This window comes from Pseudoliparis swirei, chromosome 12, assembly GCF_029220125.1.
Source record: "Pseudoliparis swirei isolate HS2019 ecotype Mariana Trench chromosome 12, NWPU_hadal_v1, whole genome shotgun sequence".
NCBI lineage: Eukaryota > Metazoa > Chordata > Actinopteri > Perciformes > Liparidae > Pseudoliparis > Pseudoliparis swirei.
This window is the reverse complement of record NC_079399.1, coordinates 14,068,152-14,085,697: the sequence shown is the minus strand read 5'-3', so window position 1 is coordinate 14,085,697 and position 17,546 is coordinate 14,068,152. Positions and strand designations below refer to the sequence as shown.

The following is a 17,546-nucleotide window of genomic DNA, read 5'->3' as shown; positions in this document are numbered from 1 at the left end:
GTTATTGACCGTGTTGGTATTTGATGTTGTTATTTTTATTCAAGTGGATAATGACTTTGTTGGAGCCGAGTTAAATATTTTTTTGGGGCAGTATCTCAAACATCAAAGAAAGTACAGAAACTCTTCTCCCACTAATGTTCAAAATGAGCTCATCAAGTCCCCAAAACAACATGTTGACTTCAAAAAAAAAAGTAGAACTTTCGTTTTCTTTCAGCTGTGAAAGTTTCCTCTTTTGGCCTCACTCAGCTCCATATATGAACCATATATGCAGTAGTTCCTGTTGTCTAGAGGCTGTTTGAGGCATGTCTGTGTGGCGGGTTTACCTGGCAGGCAGCTTGTCGGTGCTGTGCTAACCTCTCGTTGTCTCCCTCTGGTTCCCCGCTGCTGATGAAGGCTTCAAAATTATCCAACAGCCCGACAAGACGACCAAATTGATCCTCCCAGCGGGTCCAGCCCTAAAGCAGGTCCAGCCATAAACCCACATATTCAATTTAACGTTTGATTTGTGAGCACAAATACCAAATACAAGGGTTTCAACAATTTTTGAAAGAGATTTCGCATTTTTGTATGTATGAATTCATATGGCCTTCAGCAAATATCTACTACACACCTGGATCCTCCTTTGAGAAGCCACTTCCTGTTCCAGAGCCTGTTGCTGCAAAGCTTTGGCTCTGACTCCCAGCTGGACCCGCTCGTCCTCTTGACACTCGAGTGCTTTTGGCTCACGTTGGAATAGATGCTGCACAAAAGCCAACTGAGACCTGAGGACCCGCAGGAGCTTCTGGATCACCAAGAAAGATGTATGACAGAAATTAATAGAGAGATGGAAATAAAGACAGGGCCGTAAAAACAGACACAATTTGACACTGAGGTCTGAATATTGTTGTGTGAATTCTAATCATTAGTCGTTTTAGAACTGGGCGTCTCTTGGAAAACCATCAAGAGGCTTCTACACACTCTTGGGAAGGTGCCTTGTTTAAATGAAGCCTTTGCTTGCTGGTTGAAGAACTTGCTGAAGGCGCAGTGGGATACCTTGTGTCTGCAGAGAACGGCTTGAAGTTGGCTGCAGTTGTGAACATGGCCCGTCTGCCCTTCTGTTACACATTCTTCACCCAGCTCCAAGAGGCGAGTTATCCCCTGAAGTAAGGACCAGGAGGCTTGCTGGAGCTTGGCTTTCACCCCTGGACTCTCCCTTTGATGTCGGCCCAGCACACACTGCTGAGAGATACAGAAAAGCACAAAGTTGAAGAAAGATACTGACTTTATTGACTTTTGAAACACAGGTCCTGCATTTCTCATACTTTGACATTAGTCTGTAATTAGGGATGGCAGAATGCAGGTTTTTATTGCTATGGGTCAAGTCAAAGCCACATTTTACTGGGTATTATTAGGTATTTATCTTATATTTTCTGAGGATAACTGAAATACTGGCCATTAATTAATGGCACCCACATTTGGTCCATTCGTTTTTAATATTAAATGTGTCGTTTTCCATGTGTAATTAAAAGCAGAAAATGATAATGTAGCAGTTGTAGCTTTCAACACCTCTCCAATTAGGCCTATATTGTTGCGTAATGTTGTTGTTATGATAGTAAATTAGAAATGTTTCAGACTGGTAGTGTACACGTACAAAGGCAAACATGCATAAACACACACAAAAAAACCTGCAAAGCACTGGTTACCTCCAGAATGGGAGCATCCTTAATGCTGGGGAACATCTCACTCAGTCCCAGTTCAAACTCGTCCAAATGACCCAGCTGGATGGAGGCATGCTGCTGTGGGACAAAAGGTACAGTGTTGTTTCAGTAGTATTTAAAGTGTTCATCATTTGCCAACTACAAATACCAATATGACAATGTAATACAAGTTATTTACTCAACATTTTCCCGAAACAAAAGTAAAGAAATAGTATCATCAAAATGTACCTAAAGTATCAACAAGAAAAAGCAGAATTGCTTCTGTCAGTTTGATATAATTGTATTAGTGCATTGTTATTACTGATGCATTGTTGTGTCAGCAGCACTTTTAATGTGGTTTCTGGTTGCGAGGGACAACATTGAATGTCTCTATACTCTTAGCTTGTTTAATCTATAACAATGCATCTTATTTCAATCACACTTGTTCATGAGATATGATGTATGTGTTATGGTTAAAGTCTGCAAAGTAACTAGTTGCTGTATTTGTAAAAGAAGTTTCGTAAGCTATATAATTTCTCTCTGAAATGTAGTGACGTAAGTATGAATTCGCAAAAATTAGAAATACAAAGTATAAGTACAGTAACACAACATTGTATTTAAGTATTTGTCATTACTCTCTCCTACTGGTTAAGTTGTTGTACACATAATTAGAAATAAATGGCATCCAAATGATTTAATCGTCTATGAGAATTACAATTAAATACATCACAGCCCTAAAGTATAATTAAAAACATCTTTTTTTATTGTTTGTATTTTTGTATTGTATTATTAATTATCACTGTGAGTCATGATATAATATATCAGTGGCATGTATCAAACTTGATTTGTATGTCCAACCTGATGTTGGTATGCGTGTCCCAGGTGCTCGGTGAGCTGGTTGTGGGATGAGGCGGAGACCAGCTGGACCATCTGTAAACAATCCTGAAGGGAGGTCCAGCAGCGAAGAGCTTCTGGGTTTTCCCTCCACAGCGCAGCTTTGGTCGCCGACTCCACTTTCCTCAACGTCTCACACAGAGTCCCCAGCTCAGTGGATACACACTACGCAGGGATTTAGTCAGAAACACACAAACAGAGCTTTTACAATCACAGGTGAAAGAAATTCAGTCCCTTTTTTGGGGTAGAATTGACATAATACAGAGACACCTTAATGTGCAGTTATGTAAATGACATTTAATGTAATGTTGATTGTACTACATGTGCATGCTGGAGGAGCTTTATGGTCGGTCACCTCCTGCTGTAGCAGCCTCAGCTGGGGGTCGTCTTCACCAGGAGTTAACAGGAGGTCAGTCGAAGCGTCCAGACAGAGGAGGACCGTCCGTGCAGCCTCATACAACCCCTCATTCACACCTGGAGAGCTCACCTGGGAAATGATCAAACGCATGCTGATCACCACACGACACTGTCACTACGTAACAAATCAGATCTTCTAAATATGGCTTGCTGTTTTGTACAACTATAATAAAAATACATCTAAATACCTCTTTATATTGGCAGTTTCTTTCAAATAGGCCCTTTGGATTACCTTGTTAAGCCATAATTGAGAGACAAATTTATAAAAAACACAATAATTTGTTTCTAAAAGACTCAATCTCTGTGTCGACCAACAAGTCCTTTTGATTAGATGCACACATGGATGCTCATATTTACCCACATGTACTATTCTACTTACTATTTGTCTCATCATGGTGATGGACTCTCGTGTCCGCTGGAGAACAGCAGAAGCAGACCCGGGTGATGTCAGCCCCCTTTCTGGGTCCTAAACAAAAACAGGAAGCTTTGGTTAAAGTTAAAAAATGAGTGGAAGAAAAAAACGGATGCATGGAAAGAATAATTGGACAGAATGTAAGGAGTGAAAACTGAGGAGGACCTTCAATGTAAGGGCCGTAGTTTAAAGCTTCAACATAGAATCCCAATTTAAATTCTGAATCAACAGTTGAATGCTGCACAGCAGTTAAAACCTGGTATGTATGCACAGTTGCAGATAAAGATACACTAAATATTATACCAATTGTAGAATTCAATTACAGCTGCATAGGACTGAATCCGACTCGTGTATTTAAGCGTTGTAAATGTCAAAATATATATATTTTTAATAGATAGAAAGATTTTTTATTTAATGAAATACTCTATATCTATAATCTATTTTCTATTTGTTGACAGTGTTAAGTCTTTTAAATACAACATTCTTACTGCACCCAACAAGCTGTTTGCTCACACAGAGAGGCACACACTGACGAGTTATGTTCATTAAAGAAATAACTGAATAAATAGACTTATTCATTCAATCTGATGAATCACTTTATTTTCTCTTTTGTTCTTGAGTGATGACGTCATAATATATGACGACAGACATTAAAAAGCTTCATTTGAATAACTTCAACAGAAGCTTTGAATGTGCACGGTTCATGTAATTGGTCCCTCTCATTTTACAATATAGGATAATATATCGGAACTGTATAACTCTTAAAGTCAACAGGAGTGTCTTACAGAAGACACAACCTTATCTTCCTCATCCTTTACTACAGTATCTGCTTTAAAAATGCTGGGCCCACTGTTGCCCGGGAAAGAGATGAAGTTGGTATCCTAGCATTATTTTTCTTCTATCTATTGTGGTCGCATCTCATCCGCATCACGTGTCCTCCTTAAAAAATATCATCCTAAAACGTGAAACAATCTTCTTCTTGTTGTGTGTGCGCCTACCTTTTCGTGGGTGCCTCCATCCTCTGGGCCGATTTGATGCCCCTCCTTAATTCCTTTCAAAGTGGTCAGCTTTTGGGAGATGTGTGTTTTAAGTCGACTCCACCTCAGCTGCTCCTCGTCATCTCCCTCCTGTCCAGCCGAGCTATCGGGCCCAGTGGGGAACACACTGTGTCTGAGTCTAAGGCTCTGACATGCGAGTCGTAAAACATCAATTCCACTGACTCTCGTTACCTGATCGGCTTCTCAGACGAGTCCTCGGCTTGATGACGGTCGTCCAGCCAACCACGATGACCGGCGCCGACTTCTCTCCGCTCCTTCAACACATTGAGAGTATCCTGGACATTGAAGACAATCAAGAGATCATGAAAACAGACACGGTCTTTGTAACGTTCTCACCAATTCTATTGTGTATTGTTTGAATGTCATTTTTAGGAAACACTCCAAACAAACTCTTTGTGTGTCTAACACACGTAGCTAATACATTTTTCTGATTCTGATCCTGATTAGACCTACTTCACATCCTGGGTTACAACCAGTGTTGACCCTTCACTGTGATGTCACTGACGGGTTTGAAAAGGATTTTAAAGGCCGTCTCTTTTCTTACCAGATGTGGAGCTGTAGACAAAAACAGATGTGCGTCTGCATCCTCTGTAAACCCATCAGATGCTCTTGTGGCAGAACATGGAGTTTTAGGTCTTGCAGGAATCAGTGTTGTGTGTTCCACTGCAGCCTGAAGGGACTTTGCATGAGGGTCGATGCCAAGCCCTTCCTGTTTTGGTGATCCACGCGAGTCCAGTCTGGCAGCTACTGCTCGACTGGCTGCAGCGACGAGTGGCTCGATTGTCACGGTTTCATGACTCAATGCTTCGCCAACGATGGGATCCATTGTTATTAATCCACTGACATAATTTTCTGTTTCAGACTCTGTTGTATGAAGCCTCGGGATCTCAGATAAAAGCCCGGCGGTTTCAGCACCTTCAGAGCTCGTCTTCACTTCAGAGGAAAGCAGGCCAGCCAGACTCTCCAGCGCCTGAAGGAAAATCAAGCTTAATGACGAGTCTACTGAAAATGACCAGTCTCTGTAATACTTATCATGGATTTAAAGAAATCTCACCATCATTGTTCCTGCCGTATACATTTATTTGAATAGTAGTTTGTGAGATAATAACAAATCAGAGCTCAGGATTTTAAAATAAATGTGATAAATGACCAAAGTGCCCATCAAACCAGTCCAGCCTCTGAAATAAAAAATATAATTTACCTTAACTTCTGAAAGCAGACAAAGTTCTGCAACGTCCTCATCTGAGGCGGCGAGTGTCTCCTCCGGGTCCTAACACAGGACACAAATGCAAACGGGACCAATGACAACACAGCCATACATGCCATTTTCAGTGTGTGTGTGCGTGACTGTGTGTGTGCCTGTGTTCCTGAGGAGCAACATATTTCAAGCAGCTGCTTCTGACAGCGTCAGGGTGCATTCATCAGGTAACAGGACAGTCTGCCTGACAGAGTTTCAAGTAAACACAATTAATCTGCTAACATCCCCCACAGCACAGGAAAGAGAGGCAGCATTCAAGCTGGATATTAGTTAGTGAATCAACACACAATATATTAAAAGGGCAATATGATAGAAAACAGAGCAGAGAAATGTTTAGTTTTGTTCCGAAACACATAGAATTAGTACTGAGTGTATTTTTCAAATCAAGTGATTTGAAAAATCTGTTTTTACACTGTTGAATGTGACAGTTTTAAATGAAACCCAACATGAAGGAGATACTCAGAAACATGCTCCGCTGGGCTTCAGTTATATTATAGCTTTACCTCTGGAATACTGCATGTTAGCGTATCAGAGGACGACGAGTGACAGCTCTTGTTTTCATCCTCCTCCTCCTCTTCCTCTGAATGAGACACTTCAAAAGCCTCCTGCTTTTTGTGATGAGGGTGAATGATATGATTAAAGAGTATGATTAAAAAGGAAATGGACCAATACATTATTTCCAATGATTTCTCCTTCCTTAATTATGTTTAATTGAACCTTTCCTGAATGTAATATGGGGAAGAAGCGTTGTTTTTCAAGATGCATAACAGCACGACTCCAGTAGCATCAGCCACTCATTGTCATGAGTCATCTACATTTACCATCTCTCATCTTTTCATATTATATGTGGGACCAGACAAAGTCCCATGTAATTACTTTTTATAAAGTAATTGTACTGCCTTACAGGAGCAGTTCAGGTAAAAAATACATATTTTTAGCTGTCTGCCTTCTCTCCAATATAATGTGACTCATAATCATAATGCAGTACTGAAGAGAATACAGATACCTTGCTGTGAGCAGTTTAATGCAGGAACTATAATTATAAGAAAATAGTTCCTCTATAAAACTGCTCAAAACAAGTTATGTGGATTATTTTACATAACTGAGTCATGATTGTGCTGTTGATAAATAGTACTGCAGGTAAGTGTATTCAAGGGAAAAATAAATAAACCCTAATATTGTATATAAAAAAATGTTCGACTAAATGAACTTGATGGAGGGATGCAAGTTAATTTAGTGAACACGTGTTTAATTTAAAAGATTGTCTATTTATTAGTGAAGATTAAATATAAACAAATCAATAAATTACTCATCTTCTCACCAAGGAAGAAAAACTTTTTTATTTTTATTTTTTGCTAACGCAGTCTTAAAGTGATCTGACGACATCCACAAGCTGAGCTACTGAGCTAAACTGACGCCAGATTATTGTTATGTATGGCATGAACAACGTACAATCTGCAGTTTACCAGTCATTGGGTATGCACAGTACGACATTATTGGCATAATTCCTAAAAAAAAAAAAAAATAAGGCAGCTTCAACCAATTTTAGATAACTGAGGGAATTAATCAAAGTCATCGAGCACGACTTCCTGGAAGAATTCCCAAATTTGACTTGATGTTCCTTGTTCAACATACAAGTGGGAATCCTGGACTGGGCAACTGTCTCTTTTATTTCCAAAAACACCTGAATTAAAGTGTCGTGCACAGCTGCAAACCTTCGGCAATAAATGATTAAAGAGGACATTATTGTGTTATTGGTTGACTTCAGAGACCACTCCAAAAAGGTAATTCAAACGTCACACAGGTGTTATACTTTTAGCTGGTGTTGCTGATGATGATTAATTCTACCTTATTATAATTGTGATCTTTGTATTACCTGGGCGAAGCATCTTTGTGGAGATCTGTCGAGCTGATGTACTTCTTCAGGACCACCAGAGACAAGACCCGGGCATGTTTCTTTCTCCTCCCTCATCTTGTTCTATGTTATGAAAGAGAGCGGAGAAACAGAGAGAGGATGTTTCCACTGACAAAGACGCAGAACGACCTTAAGTTTGTTTTGTGAAGTATTACATTGAGATACATATTTGTGGCTTTCGTTCCGTGTTGCCCACACCACACATCTTAATGCCGCATGTAACTCACAGTTCATTGTGAAGTTATAACAGAATAAATAAATAAAAGTATTGTTAGAATCACTGTAACAGATCAAATCAATTAGTTTGTGTATGTGCATCCAGACTTCCTGCAGTACCTCCAGCAGAGCGGCTTGTTGATGGGTGAGGTGCTCCAGCTCCTCCAGCGGCTGCAGGACCAGTCTGGATTTGGAGAAGACCAGCAGGCTCTCCTTTGCTCCCTGAGGGAGGTGAAGCTCTCCTCTGCATCTCTCCATCTCCTCCAACGACCGCCGCATGGACTGCACGTTGGCCAGGATCACCTTCGAGTAGAAACAGAACAAACCGTGAGGACAAATAACTGTTTACTGTGATGACGTGTTGGCGCTGAAGGGATGGCAAATTGTTACTTTTATAGTTTATAAGAATGGAAGGAATATTAAGTGTTATTGTCCTGTAGTTCTGTGCTAGACTCCTTGTATGTAGTTTAATCCCACCGTATAAAAATGGTGCCTCCTATGATTTTGAATTGTTTTTACAGGATGAGTAGAGCTCTGCATGACTAGTTAAGTAAGTTGTTCAGTTGTAAAATCAGGAATGTCAATTTTCCTGTTTGATCGCTGTCAATTACTACTTTAACGGATATAGGGAGGGACGTTGTCGGATGTCATGTTGTGGATAATAAAGACATTTACGCTTCCTTCCTTAATCCGACAGTTCTAGATATAGATTTATTTGACATATCTCCAAACAGTTAATGCACAACATACCTACCATTCACATAAAGATGCTTATTTTCGACCGAGTTCTTTCGAACCTTCTTACCATGGTCTCTCTGTGCGGTGCTATTAATAGAATTCACAATAAGTAGTATTATAAGTGTTACGAGTATCAGAAATGCATGCAGCGAATCACCTGTCGGTGGTGCAGATGCTCCGTCAGAGTTATGTGCGAGTTGTCCACGGAGGATAGAATCGCTCTGATCTTGGGCACGTTCCTCTCTAAGGTCTTCAGCTCTGCTTCCATTGCCTCCACTACCTGAAAAAATCAAGACTGTTTCACACGTATGGCGCTAACTTCTCATCTCTATTCATAATAGTGTGCTCTTCAGTTTGAGAGCACGACTCATTCCTTTCACTTCAGATTCTGTGAGGCCTCAAAACCTTACCCGGGTCCGGACCTTTGAATCCGCCCACTCCACAAGTTGACAATTCTGCCTGATATCAGGCTCCTCCCTCCTCCCTCTCAAATAGTCCCTGCTTGCTCTCGGATGGCTGCGCAAACTCTCTTCTTGCACAACATATATTATTGCTTGCACTCCAGCCCTTCTCCTCACACCTGGGCTGCGTCTGCTCTCGGATATCAGCTTTGCTCTGAAGATTATTTTTCGTGCAACAACCCAGCTCCACTGTTGGTTCCCTTCTATTATAGCTGTTATAGCTATTGTAGTGAAAGAAAAAAGTAATGGTGGAACGCTGGTATGGACAAGAACGGTACCGTTATGCCAAGAGTGGGAAAGACATTGATATAATAACGTATCGGAGGCGGATGTGGATGAACCCCATCAGGGTTGCTGTCCTGATGCGAGTGCACCTGCAATGAGGTCACAGTCTATGGTTACTGCACATAATTATCTGAGAGCAGACGTTTTCATAAACACACAGGTGCAGCCCGCGAGCGAGGAGAAGGACTGGAGCTGGAGCACAGGACATCTGTGCAATATATCTGCTTGTAAGCATACAGTTTGAGCAGAAACACAACAAACTGGCTGTTTGCAATGCGAGGACAGGGTTTTGAGGGAAAGCATCACACAATCTGAACATGAAATCCATAAGTCATGCTCTCAATTTGAAAAACAACCTTATTGATCACAGATAGGAAGATACATTCCATCTACCTACACGGATAGAACATCCCACAACAAAGTTTGGTCGAAAAAAAAAGGCAATGTATGTTCAAGATGCTACTGGCTGCATTTCACTTGAATCTATTTCTGAAAAAATACATTTCGCAGCACTGCTATGGACAACACGTCGCCTCAACATGCCTGGTTCTGGCCGGGGTCTCATGTCTGCTAACCGTTCTACCTTCTACAGATATGTTTTACGAGCCCTGAATCTCAAAATGTGGTCACACCACAGGAGAACATTTTCCCAAAATGTTGTTGGATCTGTCACAGCCACCAACAACCTGAAGTTCCTCTCTTTCAAAAGTCTTACCCCGACAGCCTTCAGGAGCTGCTCCAGCGGCGCGAGGATCTTGCGTTGCATTATCTGGACTTGTTGGTTATTCTGGTTCACCCTCTCCTTGTGGGTGCTGATGTCACACACAGCAGATATCTCATCCAAGACGGGTCCGAAGTTCTGCAGTGTATGTCTGATCCTCTCAGAGTCATCCAGGACCAGCTGGAGGTCAGGATTTAGAATTTTAGAATCAACATGAAACGTGTAATAAAGTTGTGGATACTGTCGTCGATATTGAATCATGTCTGATTGAGTGACTGAACTGATGCATCAGTACGAGTTAGAGCTCGGAGTAGTTAGAGATCGGACTGCCAGTGTTGACAGAGTTTGTTGTGTTACACTGAAACTGTAGATGAGTGTCTGCAGGATTTCCTCAAAAAACACAACAGAAGTTGTTTTGTGTTTGTTTGCTTGTTGCTCGGCGTCACTGACCTGCAGGGAGCTTGCATGATGATGGAGGCCTCTGGCTGTTGGGAAGGAGCATGGAGCACTGAGCCATGACTGGGCCTCTTCTAACCAGCAGGTGGCGCCATGCAGAATGTCTTCAAACTCCTGAAGATAGTCAGGGATCTGACAATAGAAATTATTAATAAGCAGAATGGTAGTTTTATAAACAGCCTCGTGTAGCGAATCAAACACGGATTGTTTACCGTGAATACACTTTAAATCACAGACGCGTCATACGCGTCGTTGAGGGGGCGTGGCTTATCTCCGTTACTTTGCTCCGTGGTAAAATATTAACCACTTTTCCTACGTTCTACTGCTTGTGGAAATGCCACACACGTCGTAACATCTAGCGCCCCGGTGTCTGGGTTCATGGGGGGGGGGGGGGATGGGGGTGGGGGTAGAATCACCAGATGTAAAGAAAACAGAAAGCAGAAGAAAAACAATCACCAGCAGGGACAATGAGGAAAGTCCAAAGCATCCCGAATCACTCCAGCGGGGGTTCTCTGATATATACACATGTACACACATAAAACACACACACATACATCGATATAAATATACAGATACATGCACGATACGATTCTCTGAATTAGTGTAACTGAGGGTTTTACGTTACTTAATAACGTAAGAAACACGGCAACTTTATCTATTTCCGTCTGCTCCTTCACAATAAAAGCCCTGTACCGGAACACTGGTGAACTAATACATTAGGTTGTTCAGCTGTAGTAAGACGGCATTGAAGGCCTGGGTAGAAAATGCACGGCCCGCCACTGCGTTCCACATTGATGTACGTGTGATGTAGTGCATTTCAACCAATGGTTACTCTCATCGCCACTTTTCCCTGCATTCAATATATCGTAAATATATAACACAGCACACGCCTGACCTTGCCGAGGAAGGCGGTGCGTTGCTCGGTGATCTGCGCTGCGTTTTGGTAAAGCTGCAGCGGTTGGGTGAGTTGGTCCATCAGCAGGTGGGCTTGATCAGGATGATCCTCCGCGAGGTCCTGCACCTCGCTTTCCAGCAGCATCAAGCGGCAGCGCCACGCATCCAGCTCATCCCACACGTCCTGAGGAACATAACATGTAAAGTATGCCGGCCACACATTGAAGCGATAATGTAATCCTGGATTGTGTTTATATAATTTTTTTATAGCCTGCATATACATTTTCACATTAGTAAACATAGCTAGTAAAGGCCAATCATTACATTGTCTGGCAGCTGTGAACAAACATCAGATGTGTACCCAGTTATGCTGTTAAAAGTAAATATGAAACCCAAAAGTGATCAAATAAATATCGATTTTTTTCAAAGACATGGTAAGTAATAATATTGAAACAAGTTTAAATGTACAACTCCTGCATATCAGTAAGTTTATATCATTCACACGCAGACACACAAGCAAATACGAACGCACACCTTGAGGACATGTTGAGCTTCTTTGACTGTTGGACTCCTTTGCTCCAGTAACACTTTCACTTTTTCCAGGCCAGAACCCAACTCTGCCACTTGGCTAGCAAGCTTCCGAACTGGGTTGCTCTTGTCCGTGAGCTGTAGAAAGACCACACACACATTTAGACAAATATAAAAAATCTTTGATAGGTGATGGTTCAGGAGACATCATGGATTCCTGTTTGCAATGACCTTCTCCTCCTCTCTTTGTAGAGACAGCTGCACTTCTTGTAACCGTGTGCTGATACCAGCCGGTATCTCAGCATACCGGCTCTGCACGGCGTCCATGATACACTTGAGTTTGGCTTTCTGGGAGGTCAACTCCTTTCTGAGCTCCTGTCAGTGGATTTTCACAAGAATAAAATCAGGACAGGAAATATGGAAGACAGAGAGACTGCAGGATAGGGTTAAAAGGGTAGCTCTAAATTCATTCTTTCCAAATTAGTTTAACTTATTTTTTAATTAAAGTTTGACGGTGAGCTTACAGCAGCTCCTCTCAAGTTTAGCGTGTTCTGAAAAACGGGGCCAGGCAGTCAACCGTTTCCTGATTCCTCACATACACGACAGTTTAGACCATTTCACAGTCTCAACATCGAATTATTGAAGGTCTGTAGCTGCAATTGAGAACACAATGTATATTTCTCACTGAGAAACATATCTTATATGTAACATTTGTATTATTATACCTTAATACTTCACAATTTCATTATTGATAAATAACCAAACAGTAAAATAGACTAAAAGACACTCTGGAGTTTTTGTGTCATCATTTTGCTCAAGTATAAAAAGCTAATTGTTTTTTCTTTTCTAAATCACTTCTCAACTGCCTTCTTAAACATCTTGCACACGTGTCCTGCTCAGACTGAAGCACAAAAGAGGAGCCTGACCTGTTGCTTGCATGGGTTTGAACAGGCTTCCAGTGAGGGAAGAAGCGTGAACATGTGTTGCTCCAACTCTTCTATCTCCACTTGGACCTGCTGTCTCTCCTTCGCCTCTGCCTGAGCTGCAGCTACCACCAGCAGGTTTCTCTCTTTCAAGCTGTGGGGCATAGTGTCATCTCAGCATCTCTGACATTAACGAGGAATCACTTTGCATAAGTTTATCAAGCGAATCCCACCTTTTAACATTCTCTTGGATCTTCACGAGAGTTTTGCCAAAAGGTCCAGGGCTGACGGGCTCCCAGGAACTAGATAAACTCAGGGCGTGCTCCAGTCGATGCTCCAGGGAGACTAAGGCCTGCTGCCCCTGCTCCAGCGCAGCCTGGTGCATCTCCGCCTGAGCCAGAAGCTCCAGCGGTTCCTCTTGAGTGAAGCTCACGGTGGAGGAGTCGGGAACCTCGGACTGAAGATTGGCCAAAAGGCTGCAGCACTGCGCCATCTAAAGAGAATGGAATTTAAGACTCAATATATCTATATATTACTTTTATCAGCTGTATAATACAGCAATAAAAGTCACTTAACATAGAAGAAAGGCAACTGGCTCTTAAAGTAGTACTAAGGCATCAGTTCCGCAAGCTTGAACACATTTAAAAGCAGAAAACAACATTACAAAAGAAAATATTATGATACTTTTGCATTAATTTATACACGTCACTGTGCATTGGGTCATGTTCTGATGCAAAAGCTGCAAAACGATTTGTCGTTGGCAAAACTCACACTTATGGTGATGTCCTTCCATTCCTCTCCTCTCTGTTCTGTGTGGGCCATGAGGAGGCCGACACCACGGCGTATTGATACCCAGCGCCTCCAGAGGGCGCCCAGCTCCCCGTCCTTCCCAACCCCACAGCCCTGCACAGGACACACAGCTCTCAGTTCTTCTAGCTTAGCTGTGAGGCTGCGAAGACCTTCCATCAGGAGCTGTATGCAGTGATGAAATGAAGCACCGATTAAAGTTTGAATCTGGCAGTATTCCTTTTACATCAACCACATGTCGGTCAACATTGCAAGTGCATACATCTAGAATGTTAACCCTGTTAACTTTTGCGAAATTACATTATAAGTATGGCTGATGAAAATGTCATACACTACCGTTCAAAAGTTTGGGGTCATCCAGACAATTTCATGTCTTCCATGAAAACTCACTTTTATTTATCAAATGAATTGAAAATTGAATAGAAAATATAGTCAAGACATTGACAAGGTTAGAAATAATGATTAATATTTGAAGTATTAATTTTGTTCTTCAAACTTCAAGCTCAAAGGAAGGCCAGTTGTATAGCTTATATCACCAGCATAACTGTTTTCAGCTGTGCTAACATAATTGCACAAGGGTTTTCTAATCAGATATTAGTCTTCTAAGGCGATTAGCAAACACAATGTACCATTAGAACACTGGAGTGATAGTTGATGGAAATGGGCCTCTATACACCTATGGAGATATTTCATTAGAAACCAGACGTTTCCACCTAGAATAGTCATTTACCACATTAACAATGTATAGTGTGTATTTTTGATTAATGTTATCTTTATTGAAAAAACAGTGCTTTTCTTTGAAAAATAAAGACATTTCTCAGTGACCCCAAACTTTTGAACGGTAGTGTATGTGTTGCTCGTAGTTGGTCATTAAAAGTACTGTATTGAGCACATTTATATTTTGACTTGATGATGACACTTCATGAAAAGTGAAGGAATCACCAAACGTATTACAATCCATCTTGAGAAGGACACGAACATCAAATCTCATTGTCATCCATCCAATAATTTAAGCGACAATTCACTCAAAAACCACAAATGTCATAGTGGCAACACAATTTGTGACATCAAATTGATTCAATCCATGGCGACTATGGATCTTAGAACATAATCTTATCACTAGCAAAATACTGCTGCATCAAACCTACCGTAGCTCTCTTTTGTTGGGCAATACATTTGTCGAACGACGTCACTTGCTCCGTGGCACATTCTGAAAGCTGGGCTTCAAGCCCTGAAAGATGCTGACGTATGTCCTCATGGAACTTCCTGTGGCTCTGTTGTCTGACTTCACATCTGTGAGAAACAAAGTCTTTGAGGTGTCGAACTAAACAGAGAAATAGTTACGATAAAAGCTGTATACCGAAGCACTTCGTTGAGGTAAGAACAGCCAGTACCTCTGCAAGGACTCCAGCGTGAGCTGGGCTTGGGCCTCCAGTATGGCTCTTCCCACCAACAACTGGCTGAGGATGCTGATGTGCAGCTGCTCAGTCTTTGGGCGGGACAGGCAGGGTTGTTGGGGCACCAGATCCACAAGGTGGCAGATGTGGGCCTGAAACCCATCTTCCAGAGCCTCCAGAGCGTGCTGCGTCTGTCTTTGTTCCTCAGTACAGTCCAAAAAGCCTCCAGGAGCTGATAAGAAGGTGGCTTCAGCATTATGGAGGAAGCCTATTGCTCCCTGAGCAGCCCACTGGTAATCTTTCAAGGATTCTCTCGCCTGGCATAAACTCTCCTGTTGGATACATGTTACATGAACGAGCACACAAAAGTATGAATAGCAAAGTTACAAAATCTCAAAAGTAGGTTGGATTATTCCCGATGTTACAGCTTACCATTCGTAAATGGCACTCTCGCATGGTTGCATCTCTGTGAGAGTGCAGTTCCTTGTCGTTCTTCAGGCTCGTTTTTTCTTTCCGTCCCAGACCTTCCAACACCCGCATCCCAGACTCCAAATGTCTCCAAATAATCCAATTCCTTATTAGTGAAATATCTATGGCTTTTTCATCTGGATTTACTGGTTCCAGTCCCTCCAGCTCCACTCTTGTTGTTTGGAAAAGCTCTATTAAGGCAAGACGTTCGGAAGAAAAATCCAGGCCTGGCAAAAGCTCGGCCTCTAGGTTTTTGGTCTCATCAGTGACAGAATGCTCCCAGGAGACCAACGTTTCCACAGCGTGGTGAATCCTCTGCTTCTCCGGGTTTAGCTCAGATGGTTCCAACTCCTGAGCTATGGCCTCCAACTGGTCTGCCACTTCTTGACACTGTGTCTTCAACAAAGGAAGTTCAACCAAGAGTGATTGGCATAGCATGACCCTCTCAACCACGCTGATGGTTGTGTCTTTGGCACGCAGGATTTGCTCTTTAGCAATGTCCCTAGATTCCTCCATTTGTCTCCTCAGGTGCAGATATTTGTCTTGCTCAACAGCATTAATACTAAGTGCTTTGCATTGGTCTTGCAGTTCCCCAATAGTGCACAGCATGGAGCTTCTCCTTGCCTCCTGGCACTGCTTCAGTCCTTGTACTTGGCACTGATGTTCCATTAGCATGTGCTTCAATTGTGCAATTGTTGACAGGGTATCCTGTGTTAAAGGGAATCTTTGCTGTGCCAAATAACTAGAAATGTGATTTAAGCTAGCCTGGATGGTCGATATCTCCTCATTGGAAGTGGTTAGCTCATGAATCAGCTCTTCCAATTCCCAGCTAGACGCTTTCTCGTGAGCGAGCAACCCGTCTAATTCTGTCCAAAGGCCGGACAGTCGGTGGACAAGGTAGCGGCTCTCTCCTGGACTGGACCGTACAGCTATTTCCCTGCAACTGTCAGTTATTGCTTCCACCCGTTTTAGTTGACCCTCAATCTCGACTGCAGTTAATTTGTGACTTTTTAGCTCGCTCTCCAGCTTTCTGACTTCAGCTGTTGAAACATCGTCAACATGAGCGCAGGGGTCTCTTTTAGCATGCGTTTCTGCTAGCCAGGCATCAATGCTAGCTAGCCGGCATAATAGTTTCTCCCTCTCCTGCAGATCTTTCTGCATGGTATCAAGAACCTGATCCAAGCTGTTAGCAATGGCTTCATACAGCTCTTCTATTGTCTTTAATATTTGATCACTTTCCTCATGTTCCATATCAGAGACTCCAGCTTTCATCAGCTCAGCTTCGACTTGCATCTTGGATCTTCTCAACCAAATATCTGTTCGGAATTTTCTCATCTCAACAATCTGGATACGAGCCTCCTCTGGGAAAAGGGCTAACTTTTTGCCTACAGAGATGTGGTTTTCTGCCTGCTTGGCCCATATGACCAGGTCTTGTAATTGCTTGTTGATTTTAGCTGAAGAAATGCCGTCACAGCTGTATGTGGAGATGTCAAACTTGCTCTTGGTGACATCTAGCAAGGACCCAAGTTCCTTAAGACTTCGATTGAGCTCATCCTTTTCTTTCTGACCCAGAGAGAATTGGACAAGAGCCTCTGTCTGGGACTGTAAGTGCAGATAAAGCTGGTTGTACAGTTTTAGGTCTGTGGTCAGGCAAACAAGTTCGAAAGCGCTTTTGCTGTCATGGCTTTGAAAGTTGATTTGCCGAAGAGCGTCAAGCTTGACTTTAAGCTGTTCGGCCTCTTTGATCAAAAGAGAGGATTGAGAGGTTGAGCTCGAGGCGTGTCGCAGAGCTCTTCTGATGCCTCCTTCTAAAAGCCTCCATTCCTCCTGGACGTCTCCGAGCTGGGCGGGAAGAGCACCCAAACTCTCAGCGTTGCTCAAGTGGACCGAGAATTGGCTACTTAGCTGGAGGAGCTTTTCCATCCGGTCTTTTTTCTGTACCATGGTTTGCAGCAGGCCGTTGAGTTTGTCAGCTTGAAGAGCACTGCTTCTCAAGGTTCTTCTGAAAAAAATGGAATAAAA

General features: G+C 42.3%; 1 protein-coding gene across 1 annotated transcript in view; it reads right to left on the bottom strand.

Moving 5' to 3' along the window:
- The window catches only part of LOC130202391 (nesprin-2), an 83,236-nt gene that overhangs the window by 31,004 nt on the left and 34,686 nt on the right, over window positions 1–17,546 (bottom strand). Inside the window, 26 exon segments of the mRNA XM_056427895.1 lie at window positions 324–455; window positions 611–781; window positions 1,033–1,218; window positions 1,683–1,775; window positions 2,535–2,735; window positions 2,926–3,057; window positions 3,367–3,453; window positions 4,398–4,539; window positions 4,629–4,732; window positions 5,002–5,427; window positions 5,659–5,727; window positions 6,219–6,320; window positions 7,592–7,693; window positions 7,967–8,149; window positions 8,742–8,864; window positions 10,046–10,231; window positions 10,502–10,639; window positions 11,403–11,585; window positions 11,936–12,067; window positions 12,161–12,304; window positions 12,856–13,006; window positions 13,086–13,345; window positions 13,624–13,824; window positions 14,808–14,952; window positions 15,054–15,388; window positions 15,489–17,526. Of these exon segments, the coding sequence (XP_056283870.1) occupies window positions 324–455; window positions 611–781; window positions 1,033–1,218; window positions 1,683–1,775; window positions 2,535–2,735; window positions 2,926–3,057; window positions 3,367–3,453; window positions 4,398–4,539; window positions 4,629–4,732; window positions 5,002–5,427; window positions 5,659–5,727; window positions 6,219–6,320; window positions 7,592–7,693; window positions 7,967–8,149; window positions 8,742–8,864; window positions 10,046–10,231; window positions 10,502–10,639; window positions 11,403–11,585; window positions 11,936–12,067; window positions 12,161–12,304; window positions 12,856–13,006; window positions 13,086–13,345; window positions 13,624–13,824; window positions 14,808–14,952; window positions 15,054–15,388; window positions 15,489–17,526 (6,166 nt within the window).